General features: G+C 48.2%; 1 protein-coding gene across 2 annotated transcripts; it reads left to right on the top strand.

Moving 5' to 3' along the window:
* The first annotated feature begins 1,007 nt into the window (after positions 1–1,007).
* LOC100270659 (hypersensitive-induced response protein-like protein 1) lies at positions 1,008–5,876 on the top strand. 2 transcript variants are annotated; one of them, XM_044541556.1, is made up of 5 exons: positions 1,008–1,131; positions 4,018–4,237; positions 4,718–4,838; positions 4,990–5,178; positions 5,275–5,876. In XM_044541556.1, the coding sequence occupies exons 2-5, from the start codon at positions 4,049–4,051 to the stop codon at positions 5,637–5,639; spliced, it is 864 nt and encodes a 287-aa protein (XP_044397491.1). In that variant the 5' UTR covers positions 1,008–1,131; positions 4,018–4,048; the 3' UTR covers positions 5,640–5,876. The 2 variants fall into 2 exon arrangements, with proteins under 2 accessions (XP_044397491.1, XP_044397492.1); XM_044541557.1 differs by having other exon boundaries at positions 1,051–1,243.
* The last annotated feature ends 13,136 nt before the right edge of the window (positions 5,877–19,012 follow it).

Genomic DNA, 19,012 nt, shown 5'->3' with positions numbered 1-19,012 from the left:
ACTTGCTCTTCTATGATGACCTAGCCAGGCCAGGACGCTGTTGAAGATCACCACATTGGATCACTAACGCCGTCGTGGAGCACCGCCTGACGAAGACTGCCCCTTGAGCACACATCTCCTTCGCCTCCAACCCTCCAACTCCTGCACAAATAGGTCGTCCACAATCAAGACTTCCCCACCGCCTGCCGCACGTGCTTTGCCCGGTGACGCGCCCTGACAGCGGCGAGAGGAGGAGTAGATGAGGCGGCGCCTAGGGTTTTGCTCCTGCGTGTGGTCCTCTCTTTCCACGAAAATGCACCACGCTGCCAAGCAATTAATGTTGAACACGGAGGATGATACGCTGCCAAGCCAGCCTGACAGGAGATGTCGACCACACAACGGGCGTGTCCTTCCATATGAGCGTCGGGTTGGATGTTGCATGATGGGTGCTCTCCGCACTAAGTTTTGTTTGTTGTTGAAATTTCAGCTACGAGGGAATGTTTGTACAGTGACCAAAATCCAGCGTACCATTCTTTTTATCGAGAAATGCGGTATCATTTTTTGGCCATGGCAAGAAAAAGCAATCTTTGTTTAGATGATTCTGATTTTGTTTTTGCCATTGCCGATTCCTCTAAACAAAATATAGAATTATAGAGCTAGTTTAGATGATAAAATGGCGTGTTGCTTACCAGAACCATGACGAGCAGCGAAAGGGACCAACACCACAAACGAGCATCGGAAACCATGGGCTGGTTGGCAGGTATCTCGGATCACCCACCAGTCATTCAAGCTTGGAGAGGAATATGGTCGTGTGGGCCCAAAGTGCAGGGTCAAGAAAGCAGAAAGAAAGAAAGAAAGGACGGAGAAAAAGACTGACCCTCCACGTTCTTATCTGCAGCCGGTTTGCTCCTGCTTTCGCTCCGCCCGCCGGCTGGCAGCGAACCGAATCCGGTACTGGCAGTACTCTCCGGCGCTAATCGCAATGATTTTCGCAGTAGGGGTCTTGGCTTCTTCCGCTGATCCTCATCTACAATGCCGACTATTTAGGGCCGCGCCGCGGTAGGAAGGAAGGGTGGGCACACAGACAGACTCACTGCCACTTCACCGCACCGCTCCCCCCTTTCCCCACTCTTCTCCAACCCCCGGACGGAGGTGAAGAACCCAAAAACCCTCATTTCCCCCTCTTTCTTCCTCATTAATCGTGTGAGATCCGGGCATTTCTTCGTTGTGGCTCCTCTGCTCCCGGATCCTGCTCTGCTTTTTGGTAGGGAGGGCGCGATCTTGACGCCCCGAGCACATCGATCTTCCCCTCTGTTTTTTTGTGTTTTGTTTTTCGTTTTCCGTTCTGTGTTCTTGTTTTCCCTCTCTGCTTCTGCCTTACTCTGCTTCTTCGTTTGATGTAGTCTCTAGTCTAGCGCCGAGTCTTTGCGCGTCGTCGAGGTCCTCAACCCGCACCACCTCTCGCGCAATTTCCCCTTTGATTCTTTCTTCTTGTTCCGTTGCCTTTACTCTCTCTGTCTTTTTTTTAGTTTCGTTCTTAAAAACCCTAATGTCGAGGATGGATTTCACCCTGTTTTTCTCCACAACGCTGTCTCTTTCTTGATGTCTGGTGCGACGACTCCTAAGTCTGGTCGTCCTCGATCTCTATCCACTGCAATTTCCTCGTAATTATAAAACTAAAAAGAATTGGAAGTTACTGCAGTTTAGTCGTTTGGACGAGAACTGTTGGTGCTTGTGCTAGTTGCTCTCAGATATCTTTTCCCTCGTTGGAGTGTAGCACCAAATCTTACAGGGGTGTCTTTTCCCTAGTTTTCTCCTTGGATAATCAAATTAACTACTTTTTCATGGGTGCTTGCTGCCGAAATTGCTCAACTTTTTGTGTGGTATGAGTAGGATCATAGAATTTTCTGCCCATTGCCTGTCAAATCAAATTATAATGATAGCAAGAAACACTGTTGCAGTCTTTACTATCTTGTCAATGTCATACTAACTGTTCCTGTACGCTATTGTCTGCTGATTTGCAAAGACCTTATTTTTTTAGAGGATCAGGTTGCAAAGACCTTATAACCATTATACATCCCTGAAAGTGTTTAATACTCAAACATGCAAGTGGGGTATTAGTCAATGCTTAGGCTCATGTAGGCACTCCCTGATTGGTTCTGGTTTATGTCTGTACAACGGGATAATTCAGCATGATGCCGGCTGTAGCACGTCTTGCTTATATATACCTCTTTCCTGCCTCATTAATCACCCCACCTTGTCATTTGAACCTATCCTGGTACGAGCCAAGCATTCTTTCTTGTCTTGCATACTTGCATACTTCTATTGTCTGCTTTGCAGTAAACAAGTTATCGAGAATTACTTTAAGATTCGATATGTTCTATATGATGGGGTTAATTGTCTCCCTCCGTTCCAAAATAGATGACCCAACTTTGTACTAACTCAAAGTTAGTACAAAGTTGGGTCATCTATTTTGGAATGGAGGGAGTACATAGTTCTTTTAGCTTTCTTGTTTTTCGGAGTTCTAGCCAAAGCTCTTACAATTGTTGTATTATGTATGCTAGTCAGCTCTGAAGCCTTGTAATGCTTATGAACGAGTAGTTGCTATTTTTTGTGTGTGGTGGGAGTAGGACCATATAATTGTCACCAATTGCAATTAATCCATTGGAATCAATAATGATTGCAAGAAGCACAGTTGCAGTCTTTAGCATCTTATCATTGTCTAATCTACCTGTTCTGTACGCAGTTGTCTCCTTTACAAATAGCCTAAGCCACTGAAAGTGATTCATATGTTCTTAAGTTAGCTCGAATGCCCAAGTGGGCGATTACTGAATTGCTTAGGATGCGTATACGTTTGCTGATTGGTCTCATTGGTCTCCATCCAAGTGGATACAGATAACAATGGGATAATTGAACAGGCTGTAGACCTGTAGTGCACCCTTGCTTATAAGGCACATTGCAGATGCCTGCCTTCCTTGTAAAGATCCGCCCTGTTTTCCGGAGTTCTAGCCAAAGCTCTTATACTTGTTGTATTATGTATGCTAGTCAGCTCTGAAGCCTTGTAATGCTTATGAACGAGTTGTTGCTATTTTTTTGTGTGTGGTGGGAGCGGGACCATATAATTGTCACCAATTGCAATTAATCCATTGGAATCAATAATGATTGCTTGCAAGAAGCACAGTGCAGTCTTTAGCATCTTATCATTGTCTAATCTACCTGTTCTGTACGCAGTTTTCTCCTTTACAAATAGCCTAAGCCATTGAAAGTGATTCATATGTTCTTAAGTTAGCTCGAATGCCCAAGTGGGCGGTTAGTGAATTGCTTAGGATACATATATGCTTGCTGATTGGTTTCATTGGTCTCCATCCAAGTGGATACATATAGCGACCTGTAGTGCGCCCTTGCTTATAAGGCGCATTGCAGATGCCTGCCTTCCTTGTAAAGGTCCACCCTGTTTCTAATTTGGCCCTATCCTTTTACCAGCGGAGCATTTCACTTTTGCCTTGCCAATTTAAATTTCTACCCAGGCATGTTCTGTTGCATTCTTCCATTGATTGTTAGTATTATTTTCAAGAATTGTTAGTTCTATTGCTGTTCTGTTCTTGTGGTGTTCTACAGAAAGCTCTTATAGTTATGTACGTTCATCTCTGCAGCCTTGTAGTTTTGTACAAACGAGTTAAATCATTTTGCTCAAAGTAAGTTGGAGATCTCAGTTTTATTCACCGAGAAAATGAAAATCAAGCATCAGTAAAGCTGGATTTAGAGTAAATAGATTTCTTTGGGTATATCTCTAGGTCTATAGAGGCACAACTGTTTGTTTTGTTGGTCGATATGAGCATCATGCAACTTCTGAATGAGTTTATAAGGTGTTTGACTTTCCGCATACTTGTTGATTTAATAATGTGTGAAGCATTTATTTTCATGTAGTTGCTATTGGTGATTTACTTTTGGAAAAAAGAGTTAATGGTATTATGCATATCATCATTGTAGACATCTTTCTTATTACTTTGTTGGTCTTATGATATATGAAATATGCAGGTGCTAGCGGAAGTGATCGGAAGCCTGCAGTATGGGCAATCTGTGCTGCTGTGTTCAAGTTGACCAGTCCACCGTGGCCATCAGGGAGCAGTTTGGGAAGTTTGACAGTGTGCTTGAGCCAGGATGCCACTGCCTGCCTTGGATCTTTGGGAAACGTGTAGTTGGCCATCTCACACTCAGGTTGCAGCAGCTGGATGTGCGCTGTGAAACTAAGACAAAGGTTTATCACTTTATCCTAACACCCAGTTACAAAATGGATGCTTAGATGTCTTTTATTTCTAAAGAAAATGGTGCCATCGTTTTTGTCCCAACAGAAATTTCAAAGCTTAATATTGCATCTTACAGTAGGTCTTTGTGGGCTGTAAATCACATGAATCCCTGTTTGAAGAAAACTTGCTTTTCCTGTTAACTTCTTCTATGTAAAATGAACGGCACTGAAAGTATATAATATTATATTGGTAGTTAGTTACTCCCTGCAACTTCTAAATTTTAGTATTTTGGTTTGCCATCTGCATATAATCCTAAAGTGACTGCCACATGATATTAAGAAACGTTCTCGTATAACTATACTTACTAATTATTAATCCTTTAGTGACCTAATCAAGTATCCAAAAGGTCACATTGCCATTGATACTGTGTTCTGTATTTTCTTCTGCTATTAAGAATTATCATGATGTCGCTGACATGTGAAGTTCTATAGGACAATGTGTTTGTCACTGTTGTTGCATCGATTCAGTACCGACCTCTGGCTGGCAAAGAAAGTGACGCATACTACAAACTGACCAACACAAGATCCCAGATTCAAGCCTATGTCTTTGATGGTAGGATTTCTTTGTATACGTGAAGATTTCTATATGTTGTTTCAGTAGCTTACTATATTCATATCATCACTGATACAGCTGAATGTAATTTGTTTAACATATCCCACTATTCCTGTATCCACTAATTTGGGGCACTGATTGATATCTGCAGTGATCAGGGCAAGTGTTCCAAAGCTCAACCTGGATGATGCTTTCGTGCAGAAGAACGATATAGCAAAGGCTGTGGAGGATGAACTTGAAAAGGCTATGTCGGCATATGGCTTTGAGATCGTGCAGACCCTCATTGTCGACATCGAGCCAGATGCGCATGTCAAGCAGGCGATGAATGAGATCAATGCAGGTTATTTGCTAAAGGCCTGGCATGATGAAAGTTGGACACTTGTACTTAAATCTGGCCTCCATCGTATTACTGACATGATACTTGTGCCTTTTGCAGCTGCAAGGATGAGGGTGGCTGCAAACGAGAAGGCGGAGGCTGAGAAGATTGTCCAGATCAAGCGTGCCGAGGGTGAAGCAGAGGCCAAGTACCTGTCTGGCCTCGGTATCGCCCGCCAGCGCCAGGCCATTGTGGATGGCCTGAGGGACAGCGTCCTGGGCTTCTCAGTCAATGTGCCTGGCACCACTGCAAAGGATGTGATGGACATGGTGCTGATCACCCAGTACTTCGATACTATGAAAGAGATTGGCGCGTCCTCCAAGTCCTCGGCGGTGTTCATCCCCCATGGCCCTGGTGCGGTGCGCGACATCGCCACGCAGATCCGTGACGGTCTTCTTCAAGGCCAGTCTGCCTCTGACAACTAGCAGTTTGCTTCGCCGGCATGAACTTTGAAGCTGCTGGTGGTTTGTGGTTTGCTAGCTATTGCCTACAGTACTGTCTAATATGATGCATGCCGTATTATTTATGAACCTATATGGAACCATATGTGGATCGTGGCATGCCATGCCTTAGGTTGATGTGCAGTAACAAAACCTTTAACCTTGTGTGAATGCAGGATGATATAAGTGTGTTATGAAATGTTGGTGATGAACTTGATCTAATGCTTTTGCCTTATAGTGCTGTGGTTACATATTTTTCATGGGGAATTTCTTCTGAGATGTCTTAACTGATTTGCGAGAGATGTTTTTCTTTTCTTGAGATTACACTTATGCTTACCATATGTTTATAGAAGAGGAGAATATGATTACAATTGATGCCAGAACAATCACAAGCTGATTGTTAGGGCCAACACCACACCATAGATACAAAGGCTACCCTCTCACAATACTAACACCTCTTCCAAGAACCACATGCCCAGCTTAAAATCAGCAATAAACCTGTTAGGGGAAATTGGAGAACACCCGAGCATTTCTTTACTTCCCGATCTCCCAACAGATGATCATGAACAGAGAGTCAAAATCTCGCTGAGTGGCCGTTGGGCATAGGCCCCGGACATGTATCCACCAATCATGAAGCCTATTGAGTGTACTGGGCACGCCAACCATTGGAAAGAACTCAGAAAAACATGCCCACCACACGTACCTGGCGTAGACACATTGGATGAGCAGATGGTAGCCGTGTCTTGGTCTTGTAGGCATAGGTGGCAAGGCATCATATCTTTTTTGACTGGCAACGGCAGGAGCTCTGCCTTTTTTCATTTAAGCAAGGGGGAAATACTGTACGAGTACTAGAAGTCCAGTTACAAAGAGAAGAAAAGAGATGCCGAAAGAATTCATGGGACTACTCGCATAGAATTGGACCTACAGTGTGCAGATCGTCTCGGATCAAAGACGCTACAGTTTCAACATTCGCCTTTTCCCCCTTGAAAATCCTCCCGTTTCTCTTCTTCCATAGATGCCAAACCGTGTACATCGCCATGGTAATCATCAAACGAGCTTCTTTCTTCTTGATATTTCTCGAAATCTTTCTCCACCAACCAGTAATAGTGGTGCAGCGAAGGGCCATGTCCGAGCCAAAAGGGTGCGAGGTGTTGAAGGAGAACCAAACTTCCTTGGCAAACGGGCACTTTAGCAGAAGGTGATTTATCGATTCGATCTCCTGGTCACAAAGGGAGTAGAGGTCATCATGAGAACAGCCACGCACGGCGAGTCGGTCGGCAGTTCAAACTCTGTTTTGCAGAATTAACCAAAGGAAGAATTTGATCTTGCCCTCTGCTTTGACATCCCAGACCCTTTGCAACTGGGGTTTTTCAATCAGACCATAAAATTGAGCAACGTAGGCTGATCGGGCCGAGTAAACAGAGTTGGCCGTAAGAGTCCAGGGGATCCTGTCTTTGGTCGGGCCGAGGGATATTAACTCAGTTTTAGTCCAGATGGTGATTAGTTGTTCAGCCTGTAACTCAGTGGTGATTCGCTGTAGACCTTTCATCCATCTATTATTTTGCAGCCCCTCCTTCACACATATCTTCTTTCTGTAGGCTAGCTTGAACAAACCAGGGGCAAAAAGCTTTAGTGAGCTGTCCAGCAACCAGTTGTCACTCCAGAAGGAGATTTTTTCTCCATTACCCTGTTCCAGTTTGGTACAGGTAGCAAAAGGTTTCCGATCAATCGCATCGCAAGGCACAGTCAGCCCCTTCCATGGTCTAGTTTTCACGTCCCATTCCAACCACAGCCAATGTAACCTGAGGGCTCTGCTGTATCGATCGAGGTCCTTGATTCCTAAGCCTCCATAAACCTTTGGGGAGCAAACTTTATTCCAGTTTACGAGGAACTTGCTCCCAGGGGCCTCCTCCTCCCACACCACATGAAGCTTCTTCTGTAGCGATCAATTTTCTTGAGCAGCCATTTAGGGGGAGGGAAGATGGTGAATAGGTAGGTTGTGAGAGCAATGAGGACCGAGTTGACCAGCTCCAATCTCCCCTTTCTGTACATAAGCTTTCCTTTCCATGGTTTCAGTCGCACATCAAATATATCCAAAAGAGGTTGCCATTCAATCTTCCGTGGACCCCTCAAGCAAAGAGGGAGGCCTAGATACTTACGGGAATGGCTACAAATCAGTCAGCTGAATTTTTGGTTTGAGGTCAGTCGATTTTTGCACCGTTGGATGGAAAATCAATGGCGCACAGTCTTCTTCAACCTCTGGACACATCTCCTTCATTCATTCAGAAATCGATTGACGCCGAATTCGCATCAGCTGACTTTTTTTTTGACGGAACCTCGTCAGAGGGCCAAGAGCTCTGGCATTGCATTATAGAAGAAGAGAGTTGATCCAGTTTATAAGGGAAACCGGATCGAAAACCTCACAAAGTGGCCGGTTTATAAGGAAAACCGAGCCGAAAACCGCACAAGCAACGAAGCCTTGTCGACCACACGACACAAGGCCACAATCGCAACAAACACACACCCCCAGCTCCGGAGCCGCCGCTCCGACATCCCCCGCCCGATCACGAGCCATAGCGCCGCACGGTTCGAGGGCCCTGTAGCCCTTGCTACACGAGACGACCGACTGCAGACCACGAACGCTGTGCCAAACATCCGGAGCCGCCGCCCCGACTTCTTGCCAGACCAACCCCTCGGGCCGCGTCCAACCGGGCCGATGACCTCGCTACCCTTGTAGCACCAAGTCGCCACCCAAGCCATGCAGAGCCACGAACCTACCCCATAGAGTCGCCGTTGCATCGCCATCCGAGGCCGCCGCCCCGGCTTCCACCGCCCAGTCCACGACGCAAAACCTGCACAATTGTCATGAACCCACCACCCCACAAAGGTTAAGGATTCCAAGGCGGTGCCTTCAAGAAGGTAACGGCATAAATGTCGCCACCGCCCGCTCCGACAGAGCTTGGGTTTTCATCCGGAATCACATAACAATTGTGAGAATAAATGGATGTATCTCCACGATGAGGCCTTCAAGAAGGTATGCGACGCTCAAGAACGCCGCCATCATCGGCACCGACCGGAGAAGGTGCAAGACTTTCGCCTGGAGAACAACAATTGTGCAAGGAGCATTGCAGCCAACCACCGGACCCACCTGCATGATGCAACGGAGCACCATGCCGTGCCATCACGCCTCCGGCCTCCGGCCACAGCCACAACTACCTCAAGCCCAGCCCTCTGCTACAGAACAAGCTGAAGATGAGCACACCAGTACAGGGACGGAGACCAATCTCCACAGCCACCGTAGCATAAACACCATCGCGGCACCGCCGTGCCGCCGTCCAAAAACTGCAGCTCTCCGCCGCCACCGCAGCTCCCCCAGCCGAGGGAGGGGACTCCAGCACTCAGCTCGCCCAGCAGCCGCTACAAGCCGCAGCGCCGGCACGGCAGCACGGCAGAGTGCCACCACCGGCAGGCGGTCGGCCTGAGCACCGCCCCGAACACCCTCAGCAGAGAGTCGGAAGGAGCAGCGCCGCCACCTTGCCCGGGGCCGCCGCCCCGGCTTGCCTGCGCCGGCGATAGGGCCCGCCCGCCGCCGCCCGTCCGCCGAGCGGGCTTTGCCCGTCGGCATCCCCCGGCGGCGGCAGGGGAGCGAGGAAGGAGCGGGGAGTGGGGGCGGCGGCGGCTAGGTTATCGCCCGTGCCGCCCCCCCGGAGCGACGCGAGCGAGCGCAAATTTTTTTGCATCAGCTGACTGATGTGCAGCTAAACTGGATACTTACAGGGGAAAGATCCCTGCCTCCCACCAAAAGGAGCCAAGATGTCATGCACAGCTATGGTATCACATCTGATCGGGTAAACGACACACTTGTCCAGGTTCACATTCAGTCCCGAAACCAACCCAAATACATTCAGCAAGCCCACCACTGTTTGAATCTCGTTTGCCACAGGGTTGAGAAAGAGAGCAGCATCGTCAGCATAGAGACTAGTTCTCATCTTGGCAGCATGGTTAAACACTCGTGAGAGAAGCCCGTGATCAGTGAGTGGCAAGCGAAAACAGCCTCTGTAATGGCTCCTGGGCAAGGATAAACAACATAGGTGCAAGCGGATTGCCCTGACGAAGCCCTTTTCTGTGAAAAATCTTTCTTCCCGGGAGGCCGTTAAGAAAGACCCTTGAAGATGAGGAGCCAAGGATGATGGCAATGAGATCGCACCATCGGGAGCTGAAACCAAAAGCTGTTAGGGCCTCAAGGAGATAATCCCAATGAATGGAGTCGAAGGCCTCTGCAAAATCTAGCGTCGGGAATAACAGAGGCTTCTTCTTCATATGTGCATCCTTGACTGTATTCTAGACAAACGGAAAGTTGTCTTGTATCAATCTTCTCTTAGAATTTCGCATCTAAGCGACAGGCTAACAACTTTCCAAGTATTTTAGGAATGCTGTGCATCACATTTATAGGCCTGTAATCCGAAGGCGAGGAAGCAAAGGTACTCTTGTGGATTAGAATAATATGGGCACTGTTAAGCAATGACCAGTGGTCTCAATTGAGCAACAACATCTGATTTATTGCAGCTAGTAGATCATTCTTCACCCTGTCCCAGCAAGTCAGGTAGAACCCACCAATGAAGCCATCGGGTCCGGGCGCCTTTTCACTGTGCAGATCATTGACGGTCGTTCTCAGCTCCTCCATAGAGGCCATCACGTCCAGGTGTGAAAGATCTCGGGAAAGCAGCCCCAAGGAACTCCAATTAAAAGACACTTGGCGATTGGTTGACGCACCCAACATTCTGTTAAAGTGATCAAACAGTAGCTTTTCCTTGGGTGCATGGTCAGCAACGGCCACACCAGCCGAATTTGACAGGGAGAGAATTTAGTTTTCCTACTTCTGCCATTAGCACGCAGGTGGAAAATTTGGAATTGGCATCCCCATATTTGATTTTGGTGACTCTGGATCTTTGCCTCCATTTTATCCTATCCAGCGTAGAAAGCCTAAAATCTTGTTCTTTAGCGAAGATCTGAAAATTCTCTCATCAGCAGAAAGCTCTCTCTCCTCTTGAGCAATATACAACTGAAAATTACTCATTTGCAAGAGTCTCACTGAACCCGCAGTATAATCTTAGAGCATCCCGAGCAGACCCCTTATATCGTGGACCTTAAAAGTGCAAATCCAGTTCGCGGCATGCCTCGGATATGGGCCGAAAACAGCTGCGACAGAATAAAATCTTTAAAATGAACCTGTAAATTTTGAAATCAAAACTTCGCGCGAGAAATCAAACTACGAGTAGAACTACTAGCATTCATAGTTACTTGATCATCATACAAAAGTCATACATAGTCGAATTTTTACTATTGGAGGAGCAACGACCACCCTAACCCTAGTGCCAAAACTTGGCTCACCGGAGCCATCCGGGTGCGGCGGCGATGCTGCAGCGGCGAAGGAGCTCAGTCCTCATCGTCAGAGCTGAGGTCGATGTAGATGTCGTCCTGCGCCTTGGCTTCGCGGTGCCATGCTGCCAAGCTGTCGTCGAACTCCTTCGCCTTCGTGAGCCCCTGCTCGAGGAGGACTTTGTAAAGGTCGGAGTCATGTTGACAACGCTGCTCCGCCTCCCCCTCCTCCCGCGCATTGCGCGCGAGGATGGCGACCTCGAAGGCGTCTGCCTCCGCAGGGGGAGGAAATCCTCCGGCCCAACGACGCCACCGCCCCGCCGCTCCAGCTCTGGCTCCCTCTTCATAGCGCGGAGCGGCGGGAGCTCCTTCAGCTCTTTTTTCACTGGCGTGAGCGACGTACGGGAGAACGATCGTACTCATCCGTCTCGCGGTGGAGGAGCGACGGCGGCAGCTGAAAGCCTTGGTTGAGGTACCTTCGGGCGCTCCGTTTCCTCACGGCGTTGGTGGCGGCGCACTGCTTCTGCTCGGGGGCGTCGCCACCACGGGCGCCGCGGCCCGAGGACCACATCCCGCGCCACATGGTGGAGTTGGGTGGCGGATTGGAGTCATCGACGGCGAGAAATTGAGAGGGGAGAGGAGGGATTGCGGCGGCTCGTGGATAGGGTTCAACCCCGTGTATCAGCCGCGAACCCTTAGTTATACTGCGCGAGGGGGCGGTTTTCGGTCCACTATAAAAGATTTATGGGCTGGGGCGACTATACAGGCTTTGGTCTGGCCCCAAAAAGGGCCAAACCCGTATAGTCACCAAAATTTTACGGGTCATGCGGTTTTAAGGGGTTTGCTAGAGATGCTCTTAGCTGCCTAGCCCAGCACTTGTGGGCCTTTGCCACTCTAGACATCGTGATATGCAAACTTTGACAACATTATTGGAGAGGATCGGCTTTGCCCAGGCGTTTGCCACCACAAGAGGGAAACCTTGCATGTGCACCAAGTAGCCTCAAACCTGAACCCACGGAAATGCTTGATCTCGAGGTTCTGAAGAATCATCAGGCAGTGGTCGGAGATGCTCGTTGACAGCGGGGCCAAATGGCAATGCGGGAAGTGAAGCTCCCAATCTTTTGTGCAAAGTACCCGATCAATTTTAGTGTGTACCGTGTTCTCCCTCTAGTTCGACCATGTGAATAGCCTGCCCGAAAGAGCAATCTCCGTGAGCTCTAAATCATCATTCATCTTTCTGAAATGTCCCATCATCCGTAAGTTGACATTGTCATTGCTCTTTTCAGAGGCTTGCCAAATCAAGTTAAAATCACCAAGTACCTGGAGGTATGCAACTCCTCAGTTCATCCATGAATAAGATCTCTTCAGCGTCCAGTTAAGGGCCATAAATGACCATCAAGGACCTGGAGGAGTTGGAGGTTAAATCCACAATCGTGCCTGAGATGAAATGAGTGCCCTAGGCCAAATGATTGAGGTTGATGGAGAACCCTTGCGCCACAACAACTATAATACCACCACGAGAACCAACTACCTCCTTTGCAATAAAATTGTCCGAGAAGTTGCTGCGCAGGCACTTAGCTACAATGAATTTGTCCACCACCGCCAATTTGGTCTCTTGTAGGCAAACTATATTATAGGCAGAGCTACTGATCAAATTGTGAACTGACCGTCTCTGGGCTGGGCTATGGAGCCCCCTTACATTCTAGTTTACGACATTTGGACCCATAAACAAACAATTCGCGTGCAACAAACCAAACAGACTGGCTGAGACAACTGGAAATGACACACTCGCAGCATCAGCAAACTCACTTTCAATATAGCTAACCACAACAACGAACAGAGGGAGCAGACAGGGAAACACAACACATCAACCCGTCCTGACTAACAGCAGATACACATAGGCAGCAGCAGACAGATGACTCGAGGAAGTACAAAGACACTAATCAGACCAACTCACCCACCAATCAAAGGGAAATCAACTAACATAGGGAAACTAAAGCACTCAGGGGGATGAACCATCAGAGATCATCATCTGGCCACCTCCATGCCCCCCACTTCCTCCTTGCGGGTCGGAGCCGAAACAGCCCCCATGAACATGGGAGTGAGAGGTTTCTTGTACATCTCCGCATACCTCTTCATTCCTTTTTTCCTTAGACACCGAATCCTTGATGGAGATGTCGTTCTTCTTCAAGAGCACCAACTTGACCTTGTCCATCGTAGCCATCCCCGCCGAGGGCTTTGCAGCCAGCCTCCCGCTGTGGCGGATAAGGGAAGTTGGGTTGTCCGAAGCAGATTATGGTGGCGGCCGGATGGTCGCGGTAGACGATGGCGCTGGAGGAGGGAATGGAGTAGAGGTGCGGTAATGGGGGAAAGGAACATGGAGGCGAATGGGGCCAGCATCTCCGATCCCATCGAACCACTGCCAATAATATCAAACAGGCCTGCCCAACCCACGAAAGGACCGCCCTCTTCCCCGCCGAGCTGAGGCCCAGCCGCACCAAGGTCCATCTCTAGCTGAGTGGTGACCAGCGCCAGCTCAACAGGAGGCCCAGTCGCTGGCAACCAATCAAGGCCAAAGATTGAGCCTACTGAGCAATCCTCCAAAGGATCCATGTTGGCAGGTGCATGACTGATTTGCGCCTGCTTGGCTAGATCAGTAGTGTCGCCGCCAAGCAGTAGGTTAGGCTGGTCCTGGTCCACCTTGGTCCCCGAGCATTGGCCCTCCTTAGAGAGACCAGCACACAACATAAAAGGTGCAGGGGAGACTTCGGCATTCGACAGGAGGAGTGTTTCCTCTTCAGTGATCGATAGTGTGGTCAGGGCAGTACCACGTGCGCCCAGATCCATCAGACTGCTATGCAATAGCTCAATTGGCTCCATGTTTGCACTCGACGACGCAGCACCTTGGCCCAAAACAGCAAGGCTTTCATGCAAAAGGAAATTTGCATGGCCTGAAGAATTGGCTGCCTGGCCTGGACGCACCTCTCCTTCGCTCGTCATGGCCTGCTGTGCACCAGCCAGGTCAGGCATGCAGGTGGTCACGCTGTTGCCAGTATAGTCCGTGAATGCAGCCGACTCCACCGCTCACCCGTGTCCACCAAAGAAGTAGCTGGCCACCGGCGAGGGGCGCCCGTCCCCGCCAGTGGCCGCCCGTCGGACATCCCATCTAGTGCGCTGCCCAGCATGCGCGCTCCCACCAAAATGGTCGCGCCCACCATCTCCACCTCCATCAGCGCCATCTCCAGGGAAGTGCAGGCAAGAGTGCGCGGATCCACGTGGTCTCGCCGGTGGGAAGGTGCCGTCTTCGAAGTCAAGGTTCTAGGTGTAGCGCCATTTTGTGACCTCGGGGGTGAAGCTATTCAACGGGATGCCACTAATCCCATTGTGGGAGTTGGAGTAGCTGTCAGCGCTGCTTGTCGGCGAGGGGTTGTAGTCGTGGACCCAGCCCAGGTGGATCAGAATAGGGTGCGCCAGCATCTTCACAGGGCTGGAGCGGGGCGGGAGCTCAATAAAGATGCCCAAATCTGAGAAGTGCATCTCCGGTGAAGGCATCTCCATTGGCTCCTCAAGGTAGAGCGTGCCCTTGGTGGCAAGCCTGTCAACGTCGTTCATGTTGGGGAATGTAGCATGCAATTTCAAAAAAATTCTACGCTCACGTAAGATCTATCTAGGAGATGCATAGCAACCAGAGGGGGAGAGCATCTGGGGAGAGCATCTTCATACCCTTGAAGACCGCAAAGCGGAAGCGTTTATCAACGCGGTTGATGTAGTCGAACTTCTTCTCGTTCCGACGATCAAGTACCGAACATACGGCACCTTCGAGTTCTGCACACGTTCAGCTTGATGACGTCCCTCGAACTCTTGATCCAGCAAAGTGTCAAGAGAGAGTTCCGTCAGCACGGCGGCGTGGTGACGGTGATGGTGAAGTGATCCGCGCAGGGCTTCGCCTAAGCACTACATGAATATGACCAGAGGCGTAAACTGTCAAGGGGGGCGCCACACACGGCTAACAATGTTTGTTATGCGTTCTAGGCGCCCCCTCCCCACATATATATAGGTGGGAGGGGGAGGGGGACAGCCATGGGGTGCCCCAAGTAGGAGGAATCCTACTTGGGGGCCTCCTCCAATTCGGCCTCCCCTTTTCCTTATCTCCGGAGGGGGGAAGGAAAGAGGGGAGAGGGGAAAGGAAGGGGGAATCCTATTCCCTCTATCTCCTTTCCTCCTCCCCTTTTCCTTTCTCCACTTAGGCCGGCCCATATGGGGGTGCACCAGCCCCTTAGGGGCTGGTCTGTTCCGCCCTTGGCCCAATAAGGCCCATATATTTGCCGGGGGGGGGGGGGGTACCCGGAACCCCTTCCGGTGACCCGATACGTACCCGGTACCCCCAGAACACTTCCGGTGTCCGAATACTATCATCTATATATGAATATTTACCTCTCGACCATTTCGAGACTCCTCGTCATGTCCGTGATCTCATCCGGGACTCCTACCAACATTCGGTCACCAAATCACATAACTCATATAATACAAAATCGTCATCGAACGTTAAGCGTGCGGACCCTACGGGTTCGAGAACTATGTAGACATGACCGAGACACCTCTCCGGTCAATAACCAATAGCGGAACCTGGATGCTCATATTGGTTCCTACATATTCTACAAAGATCTTTATAGGTCAAACCGTAATGACAACATATGTTATTCCCTTTGTCATCGGTATGTTACTTGCCCGAGATTCGATCGTTGGTATCTTCATACCTAGTTAAATCTCGTTACGGGCAAGTCTCTTTACTCGTTCCATAATGCATCATCCCACAACTAACTCATTAGTCACATTGCTTGCAAGGCTTATTATGATGTGCATTACGGAGAGGGCCCAGAGATACCTCTCCAATACTCGGAGTGACAAATCCTAATCTTGATCTATGCCAACCTAACAAACAGCTTCGGAGATACCTGTAGAGCATCTTTATAATCACCCGGTTACGTTGTGACGTTTGATAGCACACAAGGTATTCCTCCGGTATCTGGGAGTTGCATAATCTCATAGTCGAAGGAATATGTATTTGACATGAAGAAAGCAATAACAATAAAACTGAACGATCAACATGCTAAGCTAACGGATGGGTCTTGTCAATCACATCATTCTCCTAATGATGTGACCCTGTTCATCAAATGACAACACATGTCTATGGTTAGGAAACTTAACCATCTTTGATTAACAAGCTAGTCTAGTAGAGGCTTACTAGGGACACGGTGTTTTGTCTATGTATCCACACATGTATCAAGTTTCCGGTTAATACAATTCTAGCATGAATAATAAACATTTATCATGATATAAGGAAATATAAAATAACAACTTTATTATTGCCTCTAGGGCATATTTCCTTTAGTTCAACCACACCCAAATATTAAAGCAGGCGGTCTCCTCTTCACGCTGACTAGCGTGGTCGACCCCATTTAACAGAACCTCCCACCGAACAGGGACGAGACGGACTCCCAATGCCAGTCGCTCTACGACACCCCCTGCAAACAAACATGAACACAAAAGCGCAACACCGCAGTAGTGGCACAACGGAACCTGGTCCAGGGCAACAGGTTGAAGGAGACTGGCCCCAGGACCAGCAGCTCGCACACTGTCAGGACCCTAGTGCGCACGATGGGGCCAGCTAACCAGAAGAGCATTGTCGCCCTTCCTTTCCAGGCCACCGAGATGGCATCTTTTGCGGCCTGGAACCAGATCGCGAGGGCGTGCTTGACGTCCATGATACGTCCATTTTGCATCATGATTTCATGCTGTTATTTATAGCGTTTTTATTCAGTATAACACTTTGTGGACTAATTCTAATGTCTTTTCTCTCATAATATGCAAGGTTTACACAAAGAGGGAGATTACCGGCAGCTGGAATTCTGGACCTGAAAAAGCTACTTCAGAGATACCTATTCTGCACATCTCCAAATGAGCTGAAATTTTATGGAGATTTATTTTGAAATATATATAACATATTGGAGAAAATAAATACTAGAGGGAGCCACCTAGGTGACCACTAGGCACCAGGGCGCGCCTACCCCCTGGCGTGCCCAAGAGGGTAGTGGAGCGCAGCCGTCTCGAGGAGGAACTTGGGCAGGAGCACTTTTGCTCTCGGCGGAGCGATTCCGCCGGGGATACTTCCCTCCGGGAGGGGGAAATCAAAGCCATCGTTGATAACCCACAAGTATAGGGGATCGCAACAGTTTTCGAGGGTAGAGTATTCAACCAAAATTTATAGATTCGACACAAGGGGAGCCAAAGAATATTTGCAAGTATTAGCAGTTGAGTTGTCAATTCAATCACACCTAGAGATTAATTATCTGTAGCAAAGTGATCAGTAGCACAGTAATATGATAGCTTTGATAGTAGTGGTAGCAGCAACAGTAACAGTAACAGTGATAGTAATAGTTTTGTAGCAGTGACAATAGTAACAGCAGCAGTAGTAACTTAGCAAGATCAATATGTAGGAAAATCGTAGGCATTGGATCGGCGATTTGTTGGATGATATTCATCATGTGACAATTATAACCTAGGGCGATACGACACTAGCTCTAGTTCATAAATATAATGTAGGCATGTATTCCGTAAATAGTTATACGTGCTTATGGAAAGAACTTGCATGGCATCTTTTGTCCTACCCTCCCGTGGCAGCGGGGTCCTATTGGAAACTAAGGGATATTAAGGCCTCCTTTTAATAGAGAACCGGAACAAAGCATTAACACACGATGAATACATGAACTCCTCAAACTACGGTCATCACCGGGAAGTGTCCCGACTATTGTCACTCCGGGGTTGCTGGATCATAACACGTAGTAGGTGACTATAACTTGCAAGATCGGATCTAGAACATAGATATAATGGTGATAACATAAACGGTTCAGATCTGAAATCATGGCACCCGAGCCCAAAGTGACAAGCATTAAGCATGGGAAAGTCATAGAAACGTCAATCTCAGAACATAATGGATACTAGGATCAAGCCCTAACAAAACTAACTCGATTACATGATGAATCTCATCCAACTACTCACCGACCAGCGAGCCTACGAAGGAATTACTCACTCCCGGTGGGGAGCATAATGGAATTGGCAATGGAGAAGGGTTGGTGATGACGAAGATCAAAGACCCCCCTCTCCGGAGCCCCAAACGGACTCCAGATCTGGCCTCCTGAGGAAGAACAGGAGGTGGCGGCGGCTCCGTCTCATGAAACGTGATATTTCTTTCTCCCTGATATTTTTTCTGGAAATATGTGATTTTATAGCGTCGGTTTCAGGGTCTGCGGGGCCACCAGGTGGGGACAACCCACCTGGGCGTGCCTGGAGGGGGGCACCCTGGTGGGTTGTGCCCACCCAGGTGCCCCCTCTGGTGGTTCTTGGCTCCAGAAATTATCTTTATTCATATAAAAATTCCTCGCAAAGTTTCATTCCAATTCGAGAACTTTTATTTCTGCACAAAAACAACACCATGGTAGTTCTGCTGAAAACAACGTAAGTCCGGGTTAGTTTCATTCCAATCATGCAAATTGGAGTCCAAAACAAGAGGAAAAGCGTTAGGAAAAGTAGAGACGATGGAGACGTACCAACTCCCCCAAGCTTAAACATTTGCTTGTCCTCAAGCAATTCAGTTGATAAACTGAAAGTGAAAAAGAAAAACTTTTACGAACTCTTTTGCTCTTTTTTACATAAATAATCTAAGTAGCACCCAGGTTTTCAGCCAAGATTGTAACTAACCATGTCGACAATAGCTCTTAAAAATTATATTAACTCATATCAATGACATAATCATCTAGCGAGCAATAATAAGATATCTCAAACAAAAACACGTTGTCAAAGCAACCATGATATAATATGACAATAGTGGTATCTCGCTAGCCCTTTCTGAGACAGCAAAACATAAATGCAGAGCACCTCCAAAGTTCAAGCAGCGACTAAACATTGTAATTCATGGTAGA

This window comes from Triticum aestivum, chromosome 5D, assembly GCF_018294505.1.
Source record: "Triticum aestivum cultivar Chinese Spring chromosome 5D, IWGSC CS RefSeq v2.1, whole genome shotgun sequence".
NCBI classification, from domain to species: Eukaryota; Viridiplantae; Streptophyta; class Magnoliopsida; order Poales; family Poaceae; genus Triticum; species Triticum aestivum.
Note: the sequence above shows the minus strand (reverse complement) of the source record. Positions and strands in the feature narration are given on the sequence as shown.